At 55.8% G+C, this 19,671-nt stretch overlaps 2 protein-coding genes and 1 long non-coding RNA gene across 6 annotated transcripts in view; 2 read left to right on the plus strand and 1 right to left on the minus strand.

Annotated features, from left to right (window-relative positions):
• LOC120867350 overlaps positions 1-326 on the minus strand; it is a 2,091-nt gene extending 1,765 nt beyond the window's left edge. Inside the window, exon 1 of the long non-coding RNA XR_005721861.1 lies at positions 237-326. This is a non-coding gene — a long non-coding RNA (uncharacterized LOC120867350). The remainder of the gene's footprint in view (positions 1-236) is intronic.
• EPN3 (epsin 3) overlaps positions 1-4,829 on the plus strand; it is a 10,862-nt gene extending 6,033 nt beyond the window's left edge. For all 3 annotated transcript variants that reach the window (XM_040245698.1, XM_040245696.1, XM_040245697.1), the window contains 6 exons: positions 206-334; positions 1,248-1,335; positions 1,807-2,076; positions 2,253-2,369; positions 2,496-2,726; positions 2,950-4,829. In XM_040245698.1, the coding sequence (XP_040101632.1) occupies positions 206-334; positions 1,248-1,335; positions 1,807-2,076; positions 2,253-2,369; positions 2,496-2,726; positions 2,950-3,287 (1,173 nt within the window). In that variant the 3' untranslated portion in view covers positions 3,288-4,829. The remainder of the gene's footprint in view (positions 1-205; positions 335-1,247; positions 1,336-1,806; positions 2,077-2,252; positions 2,370-2,495; positions 2,727-2,949) is intronic.
• A 2,675-nt stretch (positions 4,830-7,504) lies between these two features.
• Positions 7,505-16,013, plus strand: SPATA20 (spermatogenesis associated 20). Of its 2 annotated transcripts, none has more exons than XM_040245694.1 (16): positions 7,505-7,639; positions 8,613-8,792; positions 8,893-8,957; positions 9,141-9,295; positions 9,374-9,517; positions 9,621-9,822; positions 10,191-10,321; positions 10,399-10,503; positions 10,721-10,795; positions 10,894-11,103; positions 11,186-11,378; positions 11,700-11,868; positions 12,135-12,346; positions 13,739-13,938; positions 14,913-14,993; positions 15,162-16,013. In XM_040245694.1, exons 1-16 carry the CDS (start codon positions 7,557-7,559, stop codon positions 15,330-15,332), a joined length of 2,376 nt encoding a protein of 791 aa, XP_040101628.1. In that variant the 5' UTR covers positions 7,505-7,556; the 3' UTR covers positions 15,333-16,013. The 2 variants fall into 2 exon arrangements, with proteins under 2 accessions (XP_040101628.1, XP_040101629.1); XM_040245695.1 differs by having other exon boundaries at positions 7,526-7,692.
• Positions 16,014-19,671: the final 3,658 nt, after the last annotated feature.

Below are 19,671 nucleotides of genomic sequence, written 5' to 3' on the forward strand. Positions count from 1 at the left end.
TGGTGAGGTGCTGGCGGAGGTGCTGGTGAGGTGCTGGCGGAGGTGCTACGCGGGTACTGACCAGGCTCTTCCACCTCCCTGAGGTGGTCCTGCTGCCCCTGACCTCAGGGCACCTCCCAGCCTGCACTCTTCTTGACTCTAACTCAGGTCCCCTCAAGTCTAGCACGGGCAGCTCAAGTTTTCCTCACTCTGGTGCCTTCTGCAGGAGGTGAGGTCCTGGCAGGGAGATGACTCACCTGTGGCCAATGGTGCTGGAGCTGGAGCCCATCGTCATTGGGACAGAGAGCCTGAAAGAGAAGAGAAAGAGGAGGAGGAGAAGCTGAAAACCAGCCAGGTAGAGGAGTCTCGGGGCCACAGGTTGGCAGAGCCTGGAAGATGAATTGGGTTAAATATTGATAAAGAGTATAGAGCAGTGCTTGGTATATAGTAAGCACCACTTAATGTTTATTCAGTGAAAATAAGGGTAGAGGGCCCATCCTGCATGGGCTGGTGACTCAGCTGGTGGCAAAGTGGGACGCAAAACATCCTGATGTGAGATGCCAGGTTTGGATTCTGTATTTGCTTCCATTTACAACTCAGGGCATGTCATTTTCTTGCTTCAATTTCCTCCTCCATTCAAGTGTGCTGGTTGGACAGTTCCAACTCTGACATTCTAGGAGCATGTGATACTGTGGATCAAGACTGAGAGTAGCCTCAGGTATATGGTACTGAAAACATCTTGGGCTCATACACATACTGTCCAAGGTGGAAGAGTGTGTAGCTGCTGGTAGCAAGGCTACCCTCCAAAACTGCTCATGCTACCCTTGGGATGTCTCTGTACTCTTTCAGCCAATGTTCACGGTGGCAAATTTCTTTTGGACATGGACTTAGGGAAGTAGGCTTATCATAAAATGTGTCTTACCACTGATGGGCTGAGGGGCAGGACAGCCAAGGAAGGGGTCAGGCAGGCTTGCCTTCCATCCCAGCTCTCCCTCTCCCCGGCTGCATGACTTTAGGCAATTGCCCTCTTAGCCCAAGCTAGCACATCTGTAAAATGGGAACCCCAACAACCTTCCCTAATCACAGAGCAGGTTGTTAGGAAAATCAGACACTAAACGGATGAGGAAACATTTTATAAACGGGAAAGCGCTCTGCAGAGGGAAGGGATCACTAATAGATGTAAGAATGAGCTGGAGCGAGGATGACAGGTCAGGGCCTTCCTCTGGGCCCCGCCTTCTCTTGAGCATGGCTGCCTCTCCCCCCAACAGTCCTCCAGCCTCGACTTGGTGGACATCTTCGCATCAGCTTCAACCCTGCCCTCCACACACTGCTCTGCTGACCCATGGGACATCCCAGGTGGGCATGCAGGGCTGCAAAGGGCTCCCAGCCTGGCCCCCAAGAGCCCCTTCCCCCCCCAGACACCTGCTGGCATTCCTTCCCCACAGCTGAGGGCCACTAGGCGCGTCATTCACCTCTCTGAGCCTCGGCTTCCTCTGTGCCTTGCAGTTGGAGTGAGGGAGGGGACACCTCTAAGGAACTCAGCTTTTGGGAAACTCAGAAATGTTCTCTTGTTGCTTCTGGTCACCCTGAGTTTCCTGGCCCAGCCTGTCCCTGACTAGGAATGCGGCCTGAGCTGCCCATGCCTGGAGGTCCAGAATCCTAGGATGAAGTTGCTGAATATGGGCTTCAGCTCACTGGGTGGTCCTGAGTCTGCATCCCATGTGTGAAATGGGCCCTTGTCCTCCCAAATTGGTCTAGGTAACTGGGAAGGCTCTGGCCTGGGGGTCTGAGTGGCTTGGGGTCACATCTGTGCTATCCCCATTTCAGGTCTCAGGCCTAACACAGAGCCCAGTGGCTCATCATGGGGGCCTTCGGCAGACCCCTGGTCTCCAGTTCCCTCAGGAAGTATCATGTCCCAGAGCCAGCCCTGGGACTTGCCTCCTGTGCTCTCCTCCTCTGAGCCCTGGGGCCGGACCCCAGTGCTGCCTGCTGGACCACCAACCACAGACTTCTGGGCACAGAACTCCCCCCACCACAAACTCCCCAACAATGGAGCCAACACCTGGGGGAACCTGGTAGAGACCTTCAACACACCTGGTAAGTGGAGGGTCAAAGGGTATGGGTGAGGGGCTGGAGGACTTCTGGGCCCCCCTCCCTCCAGTGCCAAAGGGCAAGAGATCCTGGGCTAAGAGGGCAACTTGCCTGGAAAGGGGCCAGCCCAGTGCTTGCCCTTTCTGCCAGCCCATCTCATCTTCCTTTTTCTCCTTGGCCAGCGTTAGATGGTTCTTCCACCTTTGACCCATTGGCCAAGCCTCCAGTATCCACAGAGTCCAAAGAAGGGCTAGAATGCACCCAGGCTCTGCCCTCTGGGAAGCCGAGCAGTCCTGTGGGTAAGCAGGAGGCAGGGAATGACTGCAACTGTGGGGAAAGATGGGCCCCCAGCACTGGCCTCAGCCTTCTTCCTCTCACAGAGTGACCACTCTCCCTACCAACAAGCCCTGTCATTTCTATTCCAGAGCTGGACCTGTTTGGAGACCACACCCCCAGTGTAAAGCAAAATGGCACAAAGGAGCCAGATGCCTTTGACCTGGATGTACTCGGGGAAGCACTAGCCCCATCCAGCAGGGACACCCCAGCACGCCGGACTCCTGAGTCCTTCCTGGGCCCCTCAGCCTCCTCCCTGGTCAACCTTGACTCATTAGTCAAGGTGCCCCAGGCTGTAAAGACCCGGAACCCCTTTCTAACAGGTAGGACACTCCCTTGTCCCTGCTGGGTCTCCACACTAGGGTCCCCTACTCTGTTTCTCCCTTCAGAGCCCAACCCCGGCCTTAAAATCTTAGCTCTTTTTTTTTTTTTTTCCTATTTCTAAGACCCGAGATCTTGCTACCTTGCCCCCTTTAGCCCCCTCCCCATTTAGGACTATGTCCCCTTGGCCCGCTCCAAGTCCCCCAACCCACCCTCGTTCCGCAGGTCTCAGCACTCCATCCCCCACCAACCCGTTCGGCGGGGGCGAGCAAAGCAGCCGGACTCTGAACCAGATGCGCACAGGATCGCCAGCGTTGAGCCTGACGGCCGGTGGGCCGATCGGGGCGCCCTTTGGCTCCATGACCTACAGTGCCTCCCTGCCCCTCCCGCTCAGCAGCGTGCCGGCCGGCGCGACCCTCCCTGCCTCGGTCAGCGTCTTCCCCCAAGCCCGCGCCTTCACGCCGCCGCCCTCCGGGAGCCTGCCGCAGCCTCTGCTGCCCACCTCGGGCTCCGCCGGACCGCTCAACCAGACCCCTCTGACGGATACCAACCCTTTCCTTTGAGCAACAGCCCCGCCCCCGGCCGCCGGCGCGAGATCGCGATGCCCCGCCCCCGCCCTGCGCTAATAACATTGGGCCCCGCCCCCTGGCGCGGGGCGGGGCGGAGCTTCCATGCCAGGACCCGCCCCGGGAAGGAAGAAAGGCTGAGACTCCGCCCAGAGACCGGTCTGGACTTTGCCCCCAGCTTCCGCGGACGCTTTGCAGCTCCAGGAGCTGCAGACTTCTCTGGGGCGGAGGCCACGCCCCGTAATAAAGACTGGAATCCCTGTCCTCAGCTCTCACCAAGTGGACTTTTTGCCGGGCGTGGCGGTCAGGTGTGGACTACAGCTTGAATCACTGGCTACCCTGGAAACGACTGCTCCACAATGTGGGGCACAAAAATGCTCCCACTTCCCATACAGCCCCCTCAGCCTAGCACCTTCGCTTGTCCATGCTCCTGAGACTCTCTCAGTCATTCGATCATTTCATCCATTTATCACACAGCGGCACGGGAAATAATCTAGAAGCAAAGGACAATAGGCAGTTGTTCCCTTGCACAATCATTATGTGCTAAGCACTTTAGACCGATTATTTCGTTTAATCCTTGCATCAGTATTCTGAGGTAGATAATATTACTCCCATTCAGGACCAGCTACATAATTAGTGCAAAGTAAAAATGTGGGGCCCCTTGTTCAAAATCGGGTTAAGAATATCAAATTGGGAGCAGCAGAGCATTAGACCAAGGGTAAAGCCCTTGGCCCTGCTCCTTCTTTATAGGTGAGGTTCAGAGAGGTTAAGCAGCATGCGTAAAGTCACAAAGCGGTCAGAGTAGGGCTGGGATTCCAAGTCAGGGGACCTGGCTCCTCTGCTCTGAGCTCCCATGCTGGGTCCCAATATTCACAAATATTGACTGGCTGCTGTGGACAAAGCACAGGGCTCATCTCGGGAGGGACTCAAGAATTGCTAAGTGCACAGTCTCCAGGAGCTCAGAACCCACAGGGGCAAGCCCGGTCCAGGAGCCCCCACAATCCTTTGTTTTACTGACACCTTAAATCTGGTTCTTCTCTCCTCTCTTCACCAGGACTGGCAAAAAAACTCAGTTTCAGACATGACCCCTCCTAGGGGGCTGGTGTAGATCGAAAACCGGGGGAGGAGCAGAACCTATTACCTCATCCTGAGGGCCACCATAGTCACCCTCATTCCTTTTCTACTCAATGCTCCCCCCAACCACGGGCACTGGTGTGGTCTTCAGTGCTCAGGGGCTGGCTCTGCAGGCCGCAGGCCTTTTGGGGGCCTAAGGTAAAATGTCCTTCCGTAGGCCAGAAACAGCAAAGTTGAGGGGAGGGTACAGTGCTGGTCTTCTTCCTAAGGTAGGGGTGGGGAAAGGAGCTGCTTTGCTTTCTGGAGGGAGGCAGTCCTACTGTAGCTGTTACAGACAGGGTGGACAGGAGCATCTACTCAGGAGTAGGACTGACAGCATTCAGAACTGCTCTAAGGTTTCCACTAAATCACTTGTAATAAGTGGTTATGCTCTTTGACCTTGAGTAAATAACTTAACCTCTCTAATGACTGTGCCTCCATTTCCTTATTTGTCAGATGAGGACAAGAGTTCCTTACTCATGAAGTGGTTGTGTGGTTCCTCCCAGGTCCGTGTCCAATTCAGCCCAGGGTCCACCCACTTCAGAGACTCACCTTGAAGAATGAATCTGCTACATCCCTCATTCCTGGTTTTGCCAAGCAGTACCCAGACCCATCTGTCTTCTGCACAAATCTGGGAGATCTCCATCCTTCTTGGTCACTGACCCACCTTTCACCCTTCCTCAACCTGGGTCTCCTCTTGTTAACTGGCTCTCCCTGTGGACACCACTTATGTGAGGATTCCCAAGGGGTGCTATTTTGCCTCCCACCAAGAGGAAGTTGGTAATCTGGCTCCTTATCTTGCTCTGGACCATTTTCTACTTGGCAGACCCCTCCCGCCTTGGAGGTTAGAACCACTGGGTGTCCTGCCTCCTCCCACATGGGGCTGTGCTCCACCTCATTCATTCTTGCCATGCTCCAGCCTTGGCTCATGGTCTTCTCACCCAAATCTTGCTCAATCTTGTATGACTCCACTATCCAAGACGATGACCTCACCTCACCACCCCTTGACCTCTCAGCTGCTCTCATATCTGGTCATATTTTGGGGTTTGTCATCATCCCAGATTCCTCCACATTAAAGGCAGACTTCCTGTTCTCTGATCTTGACCTCATTTCTTCCAGGAAGTATGCACACCAGGGTCTCCCACCTGCGGACACCTCTATCACCCCACTATCCCAGTTTCTCAGAGATCTCTCTCCTCCTGGTCATCAAATGCTTTCTCTCAACTGAATCCTTCCCGTGATATTTGTCATAATTAATCCCATCCCTCTTGAGAGTGTCTTTCCATCTCTCCCCTCACATCAACTGCCCATCATCTCTGTGTCCTCTTTCCCCTCCCTCCTGAGCCAGCTCCAATCAGCTTCCACTGTCGGCCTCACCTCCTGGAACACATCTGCTATGTCCACCAGTGGCCTCCACGTTGCTGAAGCTACTGGGCCTTTTTCGGTCCCACCCCAGTCGGCTTCTCTGAAGTCTGACTCTCCCTCCCTGCCACTCTGTCCCTTTGAGACAACACCCTCTCCTGGTTTTCCCATGACCCTCTGTGTCTTGAGTTCGTCAAGGCCAAGTATGAGCCCGAGCCTCTCCCTGCGGTCACCCTGGGTGATCTCTTCTGTGCCCACACCGTCTCTGCACTGAACACCCACTCTGCTTCCTCTCTCCCACCAACTCCTCCTCTGCATTCCTGAGCCTGTCATCTTCACACATACATCTCAAGGTCATCTCAAACCAACACATCCAAACAGGACCTCTTGAGCCCCCAACATGACCCTCTCCCTGTGCCCCCCTTCCTTCTCAGTACCAGCCCCATTCTGCACTTCACTCTTGACAGCTCCCCCATAGACAATCCTGATGATGTTTCCTTTTCTGCTGACCTCAAGTCTACCACCTTCTCTCCATCTCCACCTTTGCATAGTGCAGACCTCCCAGAGCTCTCCTCTGGGTCCTGCTATGGCCTTTGAACCCTTCTGCTTCCACTCGTGCCTCTTTACAGTCCATTCACCACCAGAAAGCTGGAGGGACCTTTCCAAAATGCAAGGTCACTCCCTCAACTAAAGCCCTTCCACAGCTTTCTTCTGCTCTCATCAGTAACCAAACTCCTGCTCCTGCTCACAGTTCAAAACCTGGCCCCTGCCCTCCTCCCTCTCTACGTCACCACCTCATCTGCGCCTCTTTGTCCTACAGCTGTGCTGGCTTCTGCAGCACCTCAGCCCTGACTCACTGCTGTGCCACAGGGCCTTTGCACATCTGTTCCCCCTGCTTCCCCAGCACTTCCCCCAAGCCCTTTCCAGATTGCATCCTCTTGTTCTTCGAAGGCTGCTACACAAATGTGATTTCCTTAGGGAGGCCTTCCCCACCAGACCAGTTTCCTTGTGATACCTAGTCATGGCACGTCTCACAGTGGGTGGTTGTACATTAATCTGTATGGCTGTTGGATTAGTTTTTGCCTTGCTCATCAGACTGTGAGTAACACAAGGATGGGATGGCTTGGTCTCTCTCTGCCCACGGTTGTACCTAGCAGAGTGTCTCATGGGCACTCAATAAATTTTGACTAAGGGTAGTAAATGAGACTCATAAAATACCTGATAACACCTGAAAGTTGGTTCAGTATTATTATTCAGGGACGGCTTCCTGAGGAGGTGGGGTTTGAGCAGGACCTTCAGGTGAAGGGGCAGAGCAAAGGCGAAGCTCCCAGTTTGGATGGCCTGGAAAAGCCACGCCTTTGCCTCTCACCTCATTTCTCCTTTGTAAAACGGACAAAGTTGGACAAAATGACCGGAGGCTCTGGCTTTCCATGGCCCTGGCATCCTCACAGCCTCCATATTCTCCGTAAGAGGGTTACCTCCCCGCAGGCCCTGATTTATGTCCTATTGAGTCCACCCAGTTTTTTGCACAGACCTGTGTCCTCCTATGGGCTGGCGTCTATGGGGTCGCACAGAGTCGGACACGACTGAAGCGACTTAGCAGCAGCGTCCGCCTAAGCCTCGAGTATACGGTCTGCAGTCCCGTGATCGGCCACCGAGCGGCGCTCAGAGACCAGCCTGCTGCCGGCCTTATCGGCGAAGACACTCCCGCGGCCTGGGCCTGCCCGTCGCAGCTTCCCTCCCGCCCTCCCTTCCTGTCCGCAGCGTCCGGGCCGACCGCCACCAGCAGCCATGCTGGGCGCGCGGGCCTTACGGTGCCGGTGCCGCGGCTTCCTGCTGCCCAGGGCCGGGCCAGTCCTCGCCTTGAGCTACAGGTACGGGCGGGCGAGGAGCACGCTTCAGCACCCGGTGCCTGCGGAGCCCTGCGGTCAGTTGTCCTGGCGCTGGTCCCCTGTGCCTGCCCGGTCACCTCCCCACCCCATGCCTGCCTTCCCCCAAGACTAGGGCCAGCTCCTCCGACTGGGCTCAGACAGTAATCCTCTCCCTCCCTCCCCTCCAGCTGCAGGGCTCCCTTGCCCCAGGAACTGTTCTGACACCATCTCCAGGAAGCCTTCCTTGAACCCCAGTGCTGGGCCAAGGGTCCTTGTCCAACAGCACCCTGGGCTGGCTTGTCACAGCCCTCGATGCTGCAAGGGCTTGTCATTACTTAGGCCTGCCCCACCCATGCTGCCCTCCCAGGCTGAGCTCCCTGTGATCAGAGCCAGCTACTGATTCTTGGAGGGTAATGGGGGTCTGGCACAGGACCTGGGCCCCCAGAAGTGCCCACTGGATGGATGTTGAGTGAGGGAGTCCCTGGTGCCAAATGAATTTCTTCTCCTTGCCCCTCATCTGGCCCAGTCCTACACACAGCAGCCAGCAGCCTTCCTGCCCAGATCATACACCCAGGCAGGCATGCCAGAGATACCTCCAGCACAGTCACCCTGGGTGGGGCCCGGTGAGGGGAGAGAATGGAGTCTGAAGGACCATTCCACCCATTGTGACTCGCCCTGACTTCACAGTCATCATCGTTCCCACCACCAGGTCGGAGAGGTTGGGGGAGACTAACCTGGCAGGGAGCCCCCAATGAGCCACCTTTCTTCACCCCCCCAAAAACACAAGGGGGAGCACAAAGGCCACGGTCTCCCCCGTGGTTCAGAAAGGTGGGTTGGGCTGGGAGCAGGGGGTTCCGGGAGAGATCCACGGGGCGTGAGGGGTGGGGGGGATGGTCAGGTGGGCCTCTGGGCTGGGTGTAGGTGGAAGCAGCGGAGACTCCTGGTCTGACTTGCCTGACGCACCTGCCCACACCAGGGGTAGCTCCTCCCGGGACAAGGCCCGAAGTGTGACGGTCAGTAGTTCAGTGCCCATGCCTGCTGGAGGGAAGGGGAGCCGGACTAACTGCTCTCAGTCCACGACCCAGAAGGTCCCCAACCGCCTGATCAATGAGAAGTCACCGTACCTCCTGCAACATGCCTACAACCCTGTGGACTGGTGAGTCCTCTCCTGATGCCCTCCTGGGCAGCTAGATCCTCAATCTTCCTACTGCCCCCTTCCCGAGCTAGTGAGTGATGCCCCGCTCTACTGGCCTTAGGTACCCCTGGGGACAGGAAGCCTTCGACAAAGCCAAGAAAGAAAACAAGCCAATTTTTCTTTCAGGTACTGCATCCTCCATTCCTGGGATGGGCGCAGGGGAGTGGTGGTAGATGGGGGATGGCTCCTTTGGGCCTGGGGCCTTCCAGGAGACTAGATGCTCGGGCGTGCTAGGCCCAGCCGGAGTCCTTTGGCTGCCCCTCTCTGACCAGTCTCTGGTCCTCCCTGGCCCCCGTGGCCCTGTTCCAGTGGGGTACTCGACCTGCCACTGGTGCCACGTGATGGAAGAGGAGTCCTTCCAGAATGAGGAGATTGGCCGCCTGCTCAGTGAGCACTTTGTCAGCGTGAAGGTGGACCGGGAGGAGCGGCCTGACGTGGACAAGGTGTATATGACCTTTGTGCAGGTGAGTGGTCTTCCCTTGGATGGGCAGTTGCCCGTGTACATGGGGCTGCTCCCCTCACCCTTGCCCTCTCTCTGCCAGGCCACCAGCAGTGGTGGGGGCTGGCCCATGAGTGTGTGGCTGACTCCCAACCTACAGCCCTTTGTTGGGGGCACCTATTTTCCCCCTGAGGATGGCTTGACCCGAGTTGGCTTCCGCACGGTGTTGATGAGGATTCGGGACCAGGTGGGTATGCACTGGGGGACAGAGGGGGCCGGGGGTCAAGGGTGAGGGAAGCAAGGGGCCTTCACCCCATGCTGACCTCCAGGTCTGCCCCTGCCTCCCGCAGTGGAAACAGAACAAGAGCACCCTGCTAGAGAACAGTCAGCGGGTCACCACGGCTCTGCTGGCTCGGTCGGCGATCAGCATGGGTGACCGCCAGCTGCCACCTTCCGCTGCTACCATGAACAGCCGCTGCTTCCAGCAGCTGGATGAGGGCTATGATGAGGAGTATGGTGGCTTCGCCGAAGCCCCCAAGTTCCCCACACCAGGTCGATGCCCCCTGCCCCATGCCCACTCCAGCCCTGGCCTGGCCTTCCGAAGCCGACCCTTGTCAGTGACCTCTTCTGACTCCTGTCTCGGTTATTAACTTCCCACTCTCCTGTCTGGCCAGTGACCGCCTAACCCCATCCTGCCTGTCAGTAGCTATCTAGTGAAGCTCTGACTTTTGGTCTTAGCAGGGACTCTCTCTGATGCTGACCTTGGTGATTATCACCTGTCCTCTGGGTTGACCTAGCCTATCCAGAGAGACTGCCTATTGAGTAAACCCCTAACCTTAGCCTGGCCAAAGTCCTGATCACCCAGATCTCGGCCCCCTGCCCTTCCTATTCTCTAACCTGAGTATTCTTGGTGTCCGCAGTGATCCTGAGTTTCCTGTTCTCCTACTGGCTCAGCCACCGGCTAACCCAGGATGGCTCTCGGGCCCAGCAGATGGCCTTGCATACCCTGAAGATGATGGCCAACGGGGGTATCCGAGACCACGTGGGGCAGGTGAGGGGGGGCAGGCGGCAGCGGGGTGGGGGCAGTGGCTGGGGTCAGCCTCCAGCCCCGTGTTCCTCCTGGCACAGGGCTTCCACCGCTACTCCACGGACCGCCAGTGGCACGTTCCCCACTTTGAGAAGATGCTGTATGACCAGGCACAGCTCACGGTGGCCTATTCACAAGCCTTCCAGGTGACCCCTGACCCCAGCCCTGAACGGAGACCCAGCCTGTCCACCTGCCCTTGGCTGCCCCTTCCAGGGGCTTCCTGGTGACCTATGGCTCCCCCTTAACCCCTGATTCAGTCTCATGTTCACCATCCAGCCTCCCTCCTTGCCCCCATGGGAGAACACTTACTGCCCACCTAGTACCTAAAGACCTCTGCTTATAGCCTCCTTCCTCCCTACTCAGATCTCTGGTGACGAGTTCTACTCCGAAGTTGCCAAAGGTATCCTGCAGTACGTTGCTCGGAACCTGAGTCACCGGGTGTGTGTCCACTGAGGCAGGCGGGTCTGGCTGTGGGAGGGGCTCGGGGTCTCCACTGCCTTGAAGGGAGGGGCCAGCCAACTCTCCCCTCCCCACAGTCTGGAGGCTTCTGTAGTGCAGAGGACGCAGACTCCCCACCGGAGCGGGGTATGCGGCCCAAAGAGGGCGCCTTCTACGTGTGGACTGTCAAAGAGGTCCAGCGTCTCCTCCCTGAGCCTGTGCTGGGTGCCACCGAGCCTCTGACCTCAGGCCAGCTCCTCATGAAGCACTATGGGCTCACGGAGGCTGGCAACATCAGCCCCAGTCAGGTGAGGGCTGCTGAGGTCACAGGAGAGGTCTTGAAACCACACAGGCCGGTGGACTCCCTTGGACAGGAGCTGTCTTTCTCAGGACCCCAAGGGGGAGCTGCAGGGCCAGAACGTGCTGACCGTCCGGTATTCGCTGGAGCTGACTGCCGCCCGCTTTGGCCTGGACGTGGAGGCCGTACGAACCTTACTCAGTTCAGGTCTCGAGAAGCTCTTCCAGGCCCGGAAACATCGGCCGAAGCCGCACTTGGACAGCAAGATGCTGGCTGCCTGGAACGGTGAGGTGGTGTGTCTGAGGCCTGATCCATACACTGAATTCCCCTTCACAAGGGCCCTTATGTATGCCAGGCACCGGGTGAATATTAACTTTTTCTTTGTCAGGTTTACTGCCTTTAATTTACAAATGAGCCAGTTGGAGCCTACGGGAATCCACCCAAGGTCACACCGAGACAGGAGCCCAGCGCTGCCTGGCTCTGGAGCTTAAACTCTTATGCACTTGCCCTGTTGCTCCAGGGAGATGTCAGAGCTTGGGGGGTTGGGATAGACATACCGGGGGGGCCCCGGCCAGGGTCACAACCACCTGTGCCTCCTTCCTCCAGGACTTATGGTGTCTGGCTTTGCTGTGACTGGGGCTGTTCTGGGCCAGGAGAGAGTGATCAACTATGCCATCAATGGTGCCAAGTTCCTGAAGCGGCACATGTTTGACGTGGCCAGTGGCCGCCTGCTGCGGACCTGCTATGCAGGCTCTGGTGGGACTGTGGAGCACAGGTAGGGTACCGGGCAGCCTGGGAAGGCTTGCCTCCCCAGGCAGCCCAGGCCTCTCTCTGCCCCTCTGCTCCCCTCTGGGTAGGTGCTAGTCCTGGTTCTGCATGCTGCCCACTGTGAGCTCTTACCCTCCTTGAGACCATTTGCTCATCTGAGAAATGGGCTAACAGACCTACCCAAGAGCTAGGGTTAAATAAAAGCATGTGAAAAGGGCCTCTTCTGTGAAAGTGCCTTTCTTCCTGGCCTGTCCCCAATGCCTGTCCCCCTAGCAACCCGCCATGCTGGGGCTTCCTGGAGGACTACGCCTTCGTGGTGAGGGGCCTGCTGGACTTATACGAGGCCTCACAGGAGAGTGCATGGCTCGAGTGGGCTCTGCGGCTGCAGGACACACAGGACAGGCTCTTCTGGGACTCCCGGGGCGGCGGCTACTTCTGCAGTGAGGCCGAGCTGGGGGCTGGCCTGCCGCTGCGTCTGAAGGACGGTCAGTGAGGGTGTGGACCTGGCCTGGGGTACTGGACCCCACCGGGCTTGGTTTTTCCTGGGGGAGAAGTAAGTGCGGTGTGGTGGTGAAGAGCTGGCAAGGGCAGGGCCCAGGCCCTCTTGGGCTTGCATCTTTAGCACTGAGTGACTTTGAACTGGTCTCTTTACATTTCAGAGCCTCAGATTCTTAATATGCTAAATGTAGCTAATGGTGGCATTTCCTTACATGGTTGACACGGAGATTAATGTAGCTGTTCTCTGAGCATGCTTAGTGACAGTAACTGACATGCCTAGATAGACTAAACAAGGCCAACTTCATCCCTACTGTCACAAGGCTTCCTAGGTAGTAAGGGAGCCAATGCACAGACAGTACTATTTAAAGCAAAACCGCACACACAGATGCATAGTTAAAACTGTGGGTGCCGTGGAGAAGTAGGGGCTGCCCACTGCGTACCCCATTCCTGACCTTTCTCAGTGGCATTTAGCGTCACCTGATGCATCTAGTCTGTTAACGGCACCCAGACTTAAGTGTCTTGGGGTCAGAATGTTGTCACTGCTGTATCCCCAGGATCTCCTGTACATCTGGTATGTAATTAGGTGCTCAATAAATGTTAACTGAATGACTGAAAGGGCCCTGACAGAACAGTGGTAGGGCCCAACTCAGCAGGGAAGTCAAATTAAACCTGTACAGGTGTCATTTAACCAAGGACTGGAGGGCAAGACAGAGCCATGTGGTCCTGCAGGAGCAGGAGAGGGATGTCAGGTGGAAGGAACAGCCCCTGAGAGGCTCTGAATGGGCAGCTTGTGTCCTGGAGGACAGAGGGGCAGAGGCCAGCATGAGGGGAGGATGCCCGGGGGGCTGGACCCCTGCAGGGTCTTACAAGTTTCGAGTTGGTTGTGGTCTGCTCTGGTTTAGATCTGAGTGTCACTCTGACCGACAGTAGAGAAGGGATGGGGAAACAAGGGGGCTAGGTAGGAAGCCGTCAGTGGTGGTCAGTCCAGGCAAGGGATGGCGAAGGTCCAGACAAGGCGGAAGCACAAGATGGGAGAGGTGGTCAGGTTGGATCTATTTCTGGTCACAGACCCTGCAGATTCACAGTGGATTAGAAGTGGGAGGTGAGGAAGGCGGAGGGAAGGGCAGTTGGTGGCTGGGTGGAGGTTTCAGCTGGGAGAGGCAGGACCCTGGGGAGCAACAGCTCAGTCTGGGCAGGTGGAATTGAGGATGCATGTGAGGGTGCAAAGGGCCAGTTACTGCTGGGCCTGGCATTCATTCTCAGACCTGGGCCAGGAACTGGTGGGCAGGGACTCCTCCACCCCATGCCCCTGCCATCCTGGCAACAGTCGTGGACCAGGGTCCTGGGACCCAGTGACCCTCCCTTCCTGTCCCCTGCAGACCAGGATGGTGCGGAGCCCAGTGCCAACTCCGTGTCGGCCCACAACCTGCTTCGGCTGCACGGTTTCACAGGCCACAAGGACTGGATGGACAAGTGTGTGTGCCTGTTGACCGCCTTCTCTGAGCGCATGCGCCGTGTGCCCGTGGCATTGCCTGAGATGGTCCGCACCCTCTCAGCCCACCAGCAGACCCTCAAGCAGGTGGGGCCCTTGGCCTGGGACCCAGGGTGGAAGGGAAGCTGGGGTTGCAATGGAGGCATGGAGTGGAGTTCCTGGGGCTGTCCCCAGAGCTCAGGTCCCTGAGTGTGTAGCCCTGTGTGAGTGTGTGTCTCCGAGGGAATGTCTGTAAGGCTGCTGTTTTCAGGCAGAAGAGTCTGTATGTGTCTGAGGCAGGTCTCCATCATGAGCAGGTGCCTTTGTGAGTTCCTATGAGTAGGGTTCTCTGAGCAGAGGGTTAAACATGGATCCCTGTGGTTGCTGAAACATGTGTCTGTGTGCCTCTGTGTGTCGCTATAGTTGGGTCAGCAGTGTAGTGTGTGCAGGTATGTGCCTCTGGGTGTATGTTCCTCTGTGTGTTATTGCTGTGTGTGTGCATCTGGATTTGTGTAACTCTGGAGGTGTGTGACTGTGTGCCTGCCTTTCAGTGTGTGCTGGGGTGAGTGTTCACCAGTACATGATTGCCTGGTTGTATGTGTATGCCCCGTGTTTAGGTTTGCCTGCTTATATATGTGTGTTTGCCGGTGTACCTATGCCTCTGTGTGTGTGTTTTTATGTGTGTATGTGTGTGTCTGGTGTCTGCCTCTCTGTGGGCATCTGCCTTGTGTGTATGTGATGACTCTGTGTCTCCCTGTGTGTGGCTCTGTGTGTTTGTGTGTCTTCCAGTGTATCAAGTCTTATGTATGTGTGCTGGTGTCTCTGCCCATGTGTGCATGTCCCACGCACATATGACCCTGCCACGTAGTGTATTCTCATTGGTGTGTGTGTGTATGTGTACGTGCTCTCACCTGCTGAGCAGTGAATCTGATGCAGCCTCCTGGCCGCTGATCTGGGGGATGCTGAGTCCCCATTTCTTCTTAGCATATAGGATGGGTGGCAGGAGGATGGGGAGGGCCTGTTAGGTCTGGATCCAGCCTCTTGGCACCAGTCACTGGAGTTAACCTTTCTGTTCTGGCTAGATTGTGATCTGTGGAGACCCTCAGGCCAAGGACACCAAGGCTCTGTTGCAGTGTGTCCACTCCATCTACATCCCTAACAAGGTTTGGTCTCTGAGCCCAGCCCCACTCTCGGCCTCCCCTGCCCGGGACCCCTCATTTCCTCAGCTCCCCAGTATCTCTGGCTCCTCTGAAGGCTTGGAGAAGAAACCCACCAGTGGGTCCTGCTGGTGTCTGGGTGGCCCCAGGTGAGTCTCTCTGCCGCTCTCCCAGGTGCTGATTCTGGCTGATGGGGACCCCTCGAGCTTCCTGTCCCGCCAGCTGCCCTTCCTGAATACCCTTCGGCGGCTAGAAGACCGGGCCACCGCCTATGTGTGTGAGAATCAGGCCTGCTCAATGCCCATCACCGAGCCCTGCGAACTACGGAAACTGCTCCATCAGTGACTGCCTCCCCTACCTTGGGCTGGGGCAGAAGGTGGAGCTTCCCAACCAACCAGAGACTCAGGCCCTGCAGGGCCCTGCAGAACCTTTGGCCACTCCTGGGCATCATGTCAACAGGTGACCTCGGCCATCCCTGCTGCTCCCCCGTGAGCACCTGCTCACCCTGGAATAAACCTAACAGCATCCTGCAGTAACCTGTGGGCCTCAGCCTTGCTTGTGAGAGGGGCCTCGGGCTCCAGCATGGGAACCAGAAGCCCAGGGTCCCTTTTTCTGGGAGCCCCAAGATGATCCCCCTGTATTCTTGGATTCCTCTTTTACCTTCAAAGGACACCAGACTGACTCTGCCCCCCTCCATGGTCATTACAACCTGAGTGAAGCTGAGGTCAGGGGACTGGTAATGGTCACCAGGCATGGGGGTGGGGTGTGGACTTGCACAAGAGGAGAAAGGCCAGTCCTTGCCCTCAGACAGGGTTAAGAAAGGTCGCTGCCTCTCTTCCCATTGTTTCCTCCAATTTTAAGCTGGGATGCTTCATATGAGCTTTTATTTTTCATGGAATTTGTGTATTCTCTGGTCCTTCCCATTGTCTTCTCCAATTTTAAGCTGGGGAAGTGGGATGCTTCATATGAGCTTTTATTTTTCATGGAATTTGTATATTTTCTGGTCCATTATAGGAGCTGCTCTTATCAGGACCAAGGACATTTCTTTTGGGGTATCTATCCAGCTCCCAGCCTTCCCACAAAGTCGTATTGTCCATCCCCCTGATTTCATATATGTCAGACCAGGGAAAGTTGAGTTGGAAGTCCTTCTGCAAACCTGAGTACTTCCTGTTGCAGGGACAACCTCTGCCTGCCTGTGATCTCCTGTTCCCTCAGTGTTGGGAGATGCTCACAAGATTCATTCTTGGCACCCACATCTTCACAGGTCCTGGAAGCCCCATCTAGTTTTCCTTCAGGAAGAGGGGACTAGAAGTGTTCTTTGGGAAGGGCAAGTACAGAGTAATGGGGCTGCACCTCAACCCTGAGCCCTTTGGGGGTCTGATGAGCCTAGGTACCCTTGTAGCCCCAGAGCCAAGCAGTAGAGAGCCAGGAAAGGCTGCTAAAGATAAGATCTGAATGGGGCCACTGCTTGTAGGGATGTCAGCAGAGGGGAGGAGTGGAGCTGGAAGGGGCTGGGAGACTGAAGTAAATCACTTCAGGTTCTGCTCAGGACCATCGCCACCCCTTGCACACCGTTAATCACAGCCACAAATGGTCACTGGGACCTGCGTATGGGCAGATGGGCCAGTGGCAAGCCACCGGCCGATCTGGAGAGGATTAGGGCTCCAGCCAACAAGGTCAGCTAGCCCTTTCTGGCTGAAGCCTGTTCACCCTGGCCAGGAAGTCTGGATAAGCAGAACCTGGTCTGGGGTGCAATGAGGAGGGAGGGTGGTGGTGTGGTTTAGTCGCTAAGTCATGACCTCTTGCGACTCCAAGGACAGAGGAGCCTGGCAGGCTACAGTCCATGGGATTCTTCAGGCAAGAATACTGGAGTGGGTTGCCATTTCCTTCTCCAGGGGATCTTCCCAACCCAGGAATCAAACCTGGGTCTCCTGCATTATAGGTGGATTCTTTATCAACTGAGCTACAAAGGAAGCTCAAGGAGGGAGGGTGGAGCATGGTAAAGCCCAGGTGGCCTTTTTTTTTTTCAGCCCCAGCTGTGGCTTTGAAAATGTCTAGGCAGTTTGCAAAGCCCTCTTAACTCAGTTGTCCCACTGACCCTCATGAATGAGATGGCAAGGTAGGTACCTTCTGCTTCATACGAATACATGTTCAAGACCCAGAGAGGGTAAGAAAACTGGTCTGAAAGCATCTGACACAACTCATTCTTTCTGGGGTCTTTGGCATACAATAAAGACTACTAAGGCTTCCTCTCCCCCCAGGAAGTCCAGCTATGAAGGAGAGTTATTTGGTGTTTTCTGCCCCTCATCCAGACTTCTGTGGTGGATAGGCAGTAGAAGATCCGCTTGCAATGCAGGAGACTCAGGTTCGATCCCTGGGTGGGGAAGATCCCCTGGAGAAGGAAATGGCCACCTACTCCAGTATTCTTGCCTGGGAAATCCCATGGATGGAGAAGCCTGGCTGGCTACAGTCCATGGGGTCCCCAAAGAGTTGGACACACCTGAGCAACTCGCTAGCAACAACTGCCCCTTCAGCCAGTCTTCTTTCTCCGTCTTACCTCTTCTCCATGCCCTGGTAGCAGGCATGCCGACAATGAAAGTGAAAGTGAAAGTCGCTCAGTTGTGTCTGACTCTTTGTGACCCCATGCGTGGAATTCTCCAGGCCAGAATACTGGAGTAGGTAGCCTTTCCCTTCTCCAGGGAATCTTCCCAAACCAGGGGTCAAACCCAGGTCTCCTGCATTGCAGGCGGATTCTTTACCAGCTGAGCCACAAGGGAAGCCCAAGAATCCTGCAGTGGGTAGCCTATCCCTTCTCCAGCGGATCTTCCTGACCCAGGAATCGAACCAGGGTCTCCTGCGTTGCAGGCGGATTCTCTCCCAACTGAGCGATCAGGGAATCCCACACCTGACAATGAGAGTTGGTAAATGAGTTCTGAGGAGAGTTAGGTGGGCCTTAAAGGGTTAGTTCTCTTAGAAGTGCTTGCATTTTCTAAAGAGGGCACAGCTGAGCATAAGTCTTGCTCAAATGTGGGGTTTTAAGTCTTCAGCCTCTCTTTTCCTTTTCTGGTCCCTCTTGAGTATGCTCCTTGTTCTGCCAGTAGGACTGTCCTGGAGGAGCTGTGGGCCAGGGCCATTGGAGACAGGGCCTCGTAGTTTGGGCAGTCGCTTAAGTAATTTCATCATTTCCTGGAGCCTCAGTTTCCCTATCTAAAAAATACCACCCAGCTCCCAGCACCCACCCAGCCGCCAACTCCCAAGGCCGTGTGGTGACTAAATGGGACAGTGTGTCATTGCTGAGCAGAGAGCATCACTGATGGGAGGATTCTCTCAGTTCCTGAGGGAGCCGTCCAGACTTGAGGGAGGGGTAAACGGGGGCAGGCTGAAAGGGCTGGTGGAGCAGGGTCTATATGGGGGTTCGCCTCTAAAATCAGAGGAGGCTTTAGACACAGACCTGCTGAGACCCAGAGAAAGGAATTTCTTACCCCTCCCATTCCCTTTGTCTGCCTGAGGTTATTTATTCATCTAACAGATTTATTAAGCACCTACTTACTATGTGCCACATTGATGAGCAAAATGGACATAGCCCCTGTCTTCAAGGAAGATAGAGCCTAGAGGGGAATACAACCATTTCATTGCCATAAATAGAGACATAAACCCAGGCTGGGCCAAGTCCTCTGAGATTACAGACTCTGGCGTGACCCAGTACGGTGTCCTCAGCACTTTGGCACTTAGTAGGTACTGTAATACTTAACTAAATACTTGCTGAAAGAAGGCCACCCTGAGGAGGTAATGTCAGAGCTGAGGCTTGGAGTTAAAGATGATTTCATGGCTTCCTTTGCCTTCTTTGTGGGTCCTGCCTCCCTCCTTACCTCCTGCACTCAGACCCACAGTGAGCGTCTCTGATAGGGATGTCAGAGTCCCCTGGTGTCCTGCAGAGGAGTCTGGATGCCTTAGGTGGCCCCAAGCTCAGGGATGCTTTGCCCTGATGGTGCATGTTATCTGCCCCCCTTTATGAGTATGTTCTAGAACAAAGTTCAACCCAGAGGTGGGGGTTAGAGGATGGTGATGGATAAAGGTGTGCGGTCTGCTGACCCTTAGGAAACCTGACCACTGGACTGGGCAAGCCTCTTTGGCTTCATTTTCTTTGTTAAGGGCAGGGGGTGATTAGAGTTGGGCCTCTTTCCCTGATCTTGTCTGGGAAGGGCAAGCCAACTAGGCAGACTGCCGACTGCCCAGAGGGAAAAAGGTGTCAGACTCTGAGGGCATACTGTAATAAATAGTCCCCTCTCCCAGAAGACCACTGAGAGTTCAACACTGGCGCTGGCGTAAGCCGGAATGAGAGCAGGGACTCCCGCCAGGAGAGAAAGGCACTTCTTCAGGGACCTGCTCATTAGCATGAAATGCAAAAAGCCCGGCCTCATTTGCACAACTAGGTGCCAGATTCGGCGAAAGGGCAACCTAGGAGGGAGCAACCGCTCTGCCCTCCCCACAGCATTCCCTGAAACCCGCCCTTGGAGGGAGCTGAGACACCCACCCAGCTCGGCAGGAGGCGTGAGTGACACAGCCTTGGGAGAGCGAAAAACGCCAGGGAGTCGGGGTGAGAGTGGGGGGATGGCTGGTGTAGGAAGGTCATCCAGTCCATTCCTCTGCCTCTCGGCGGTGGCGCGTAAGCGGTCCTGAAGTC

This window comes from Oryx dammah, unplaced genomic scaffold, assembly GCF_014754425.2.
Source record: "Oryx dammah isolate SB20612 unplaced genomic scaffold, SCBI_Odam_1.1 HiC_scaffold_8, whole genome shotgun sequence".
Lineage (NCBI taxonomy): Eukaryota > Metazoa > Chordata > Mammalia > Artiodactyla > Bovidae > Oryx > Oryx dammah.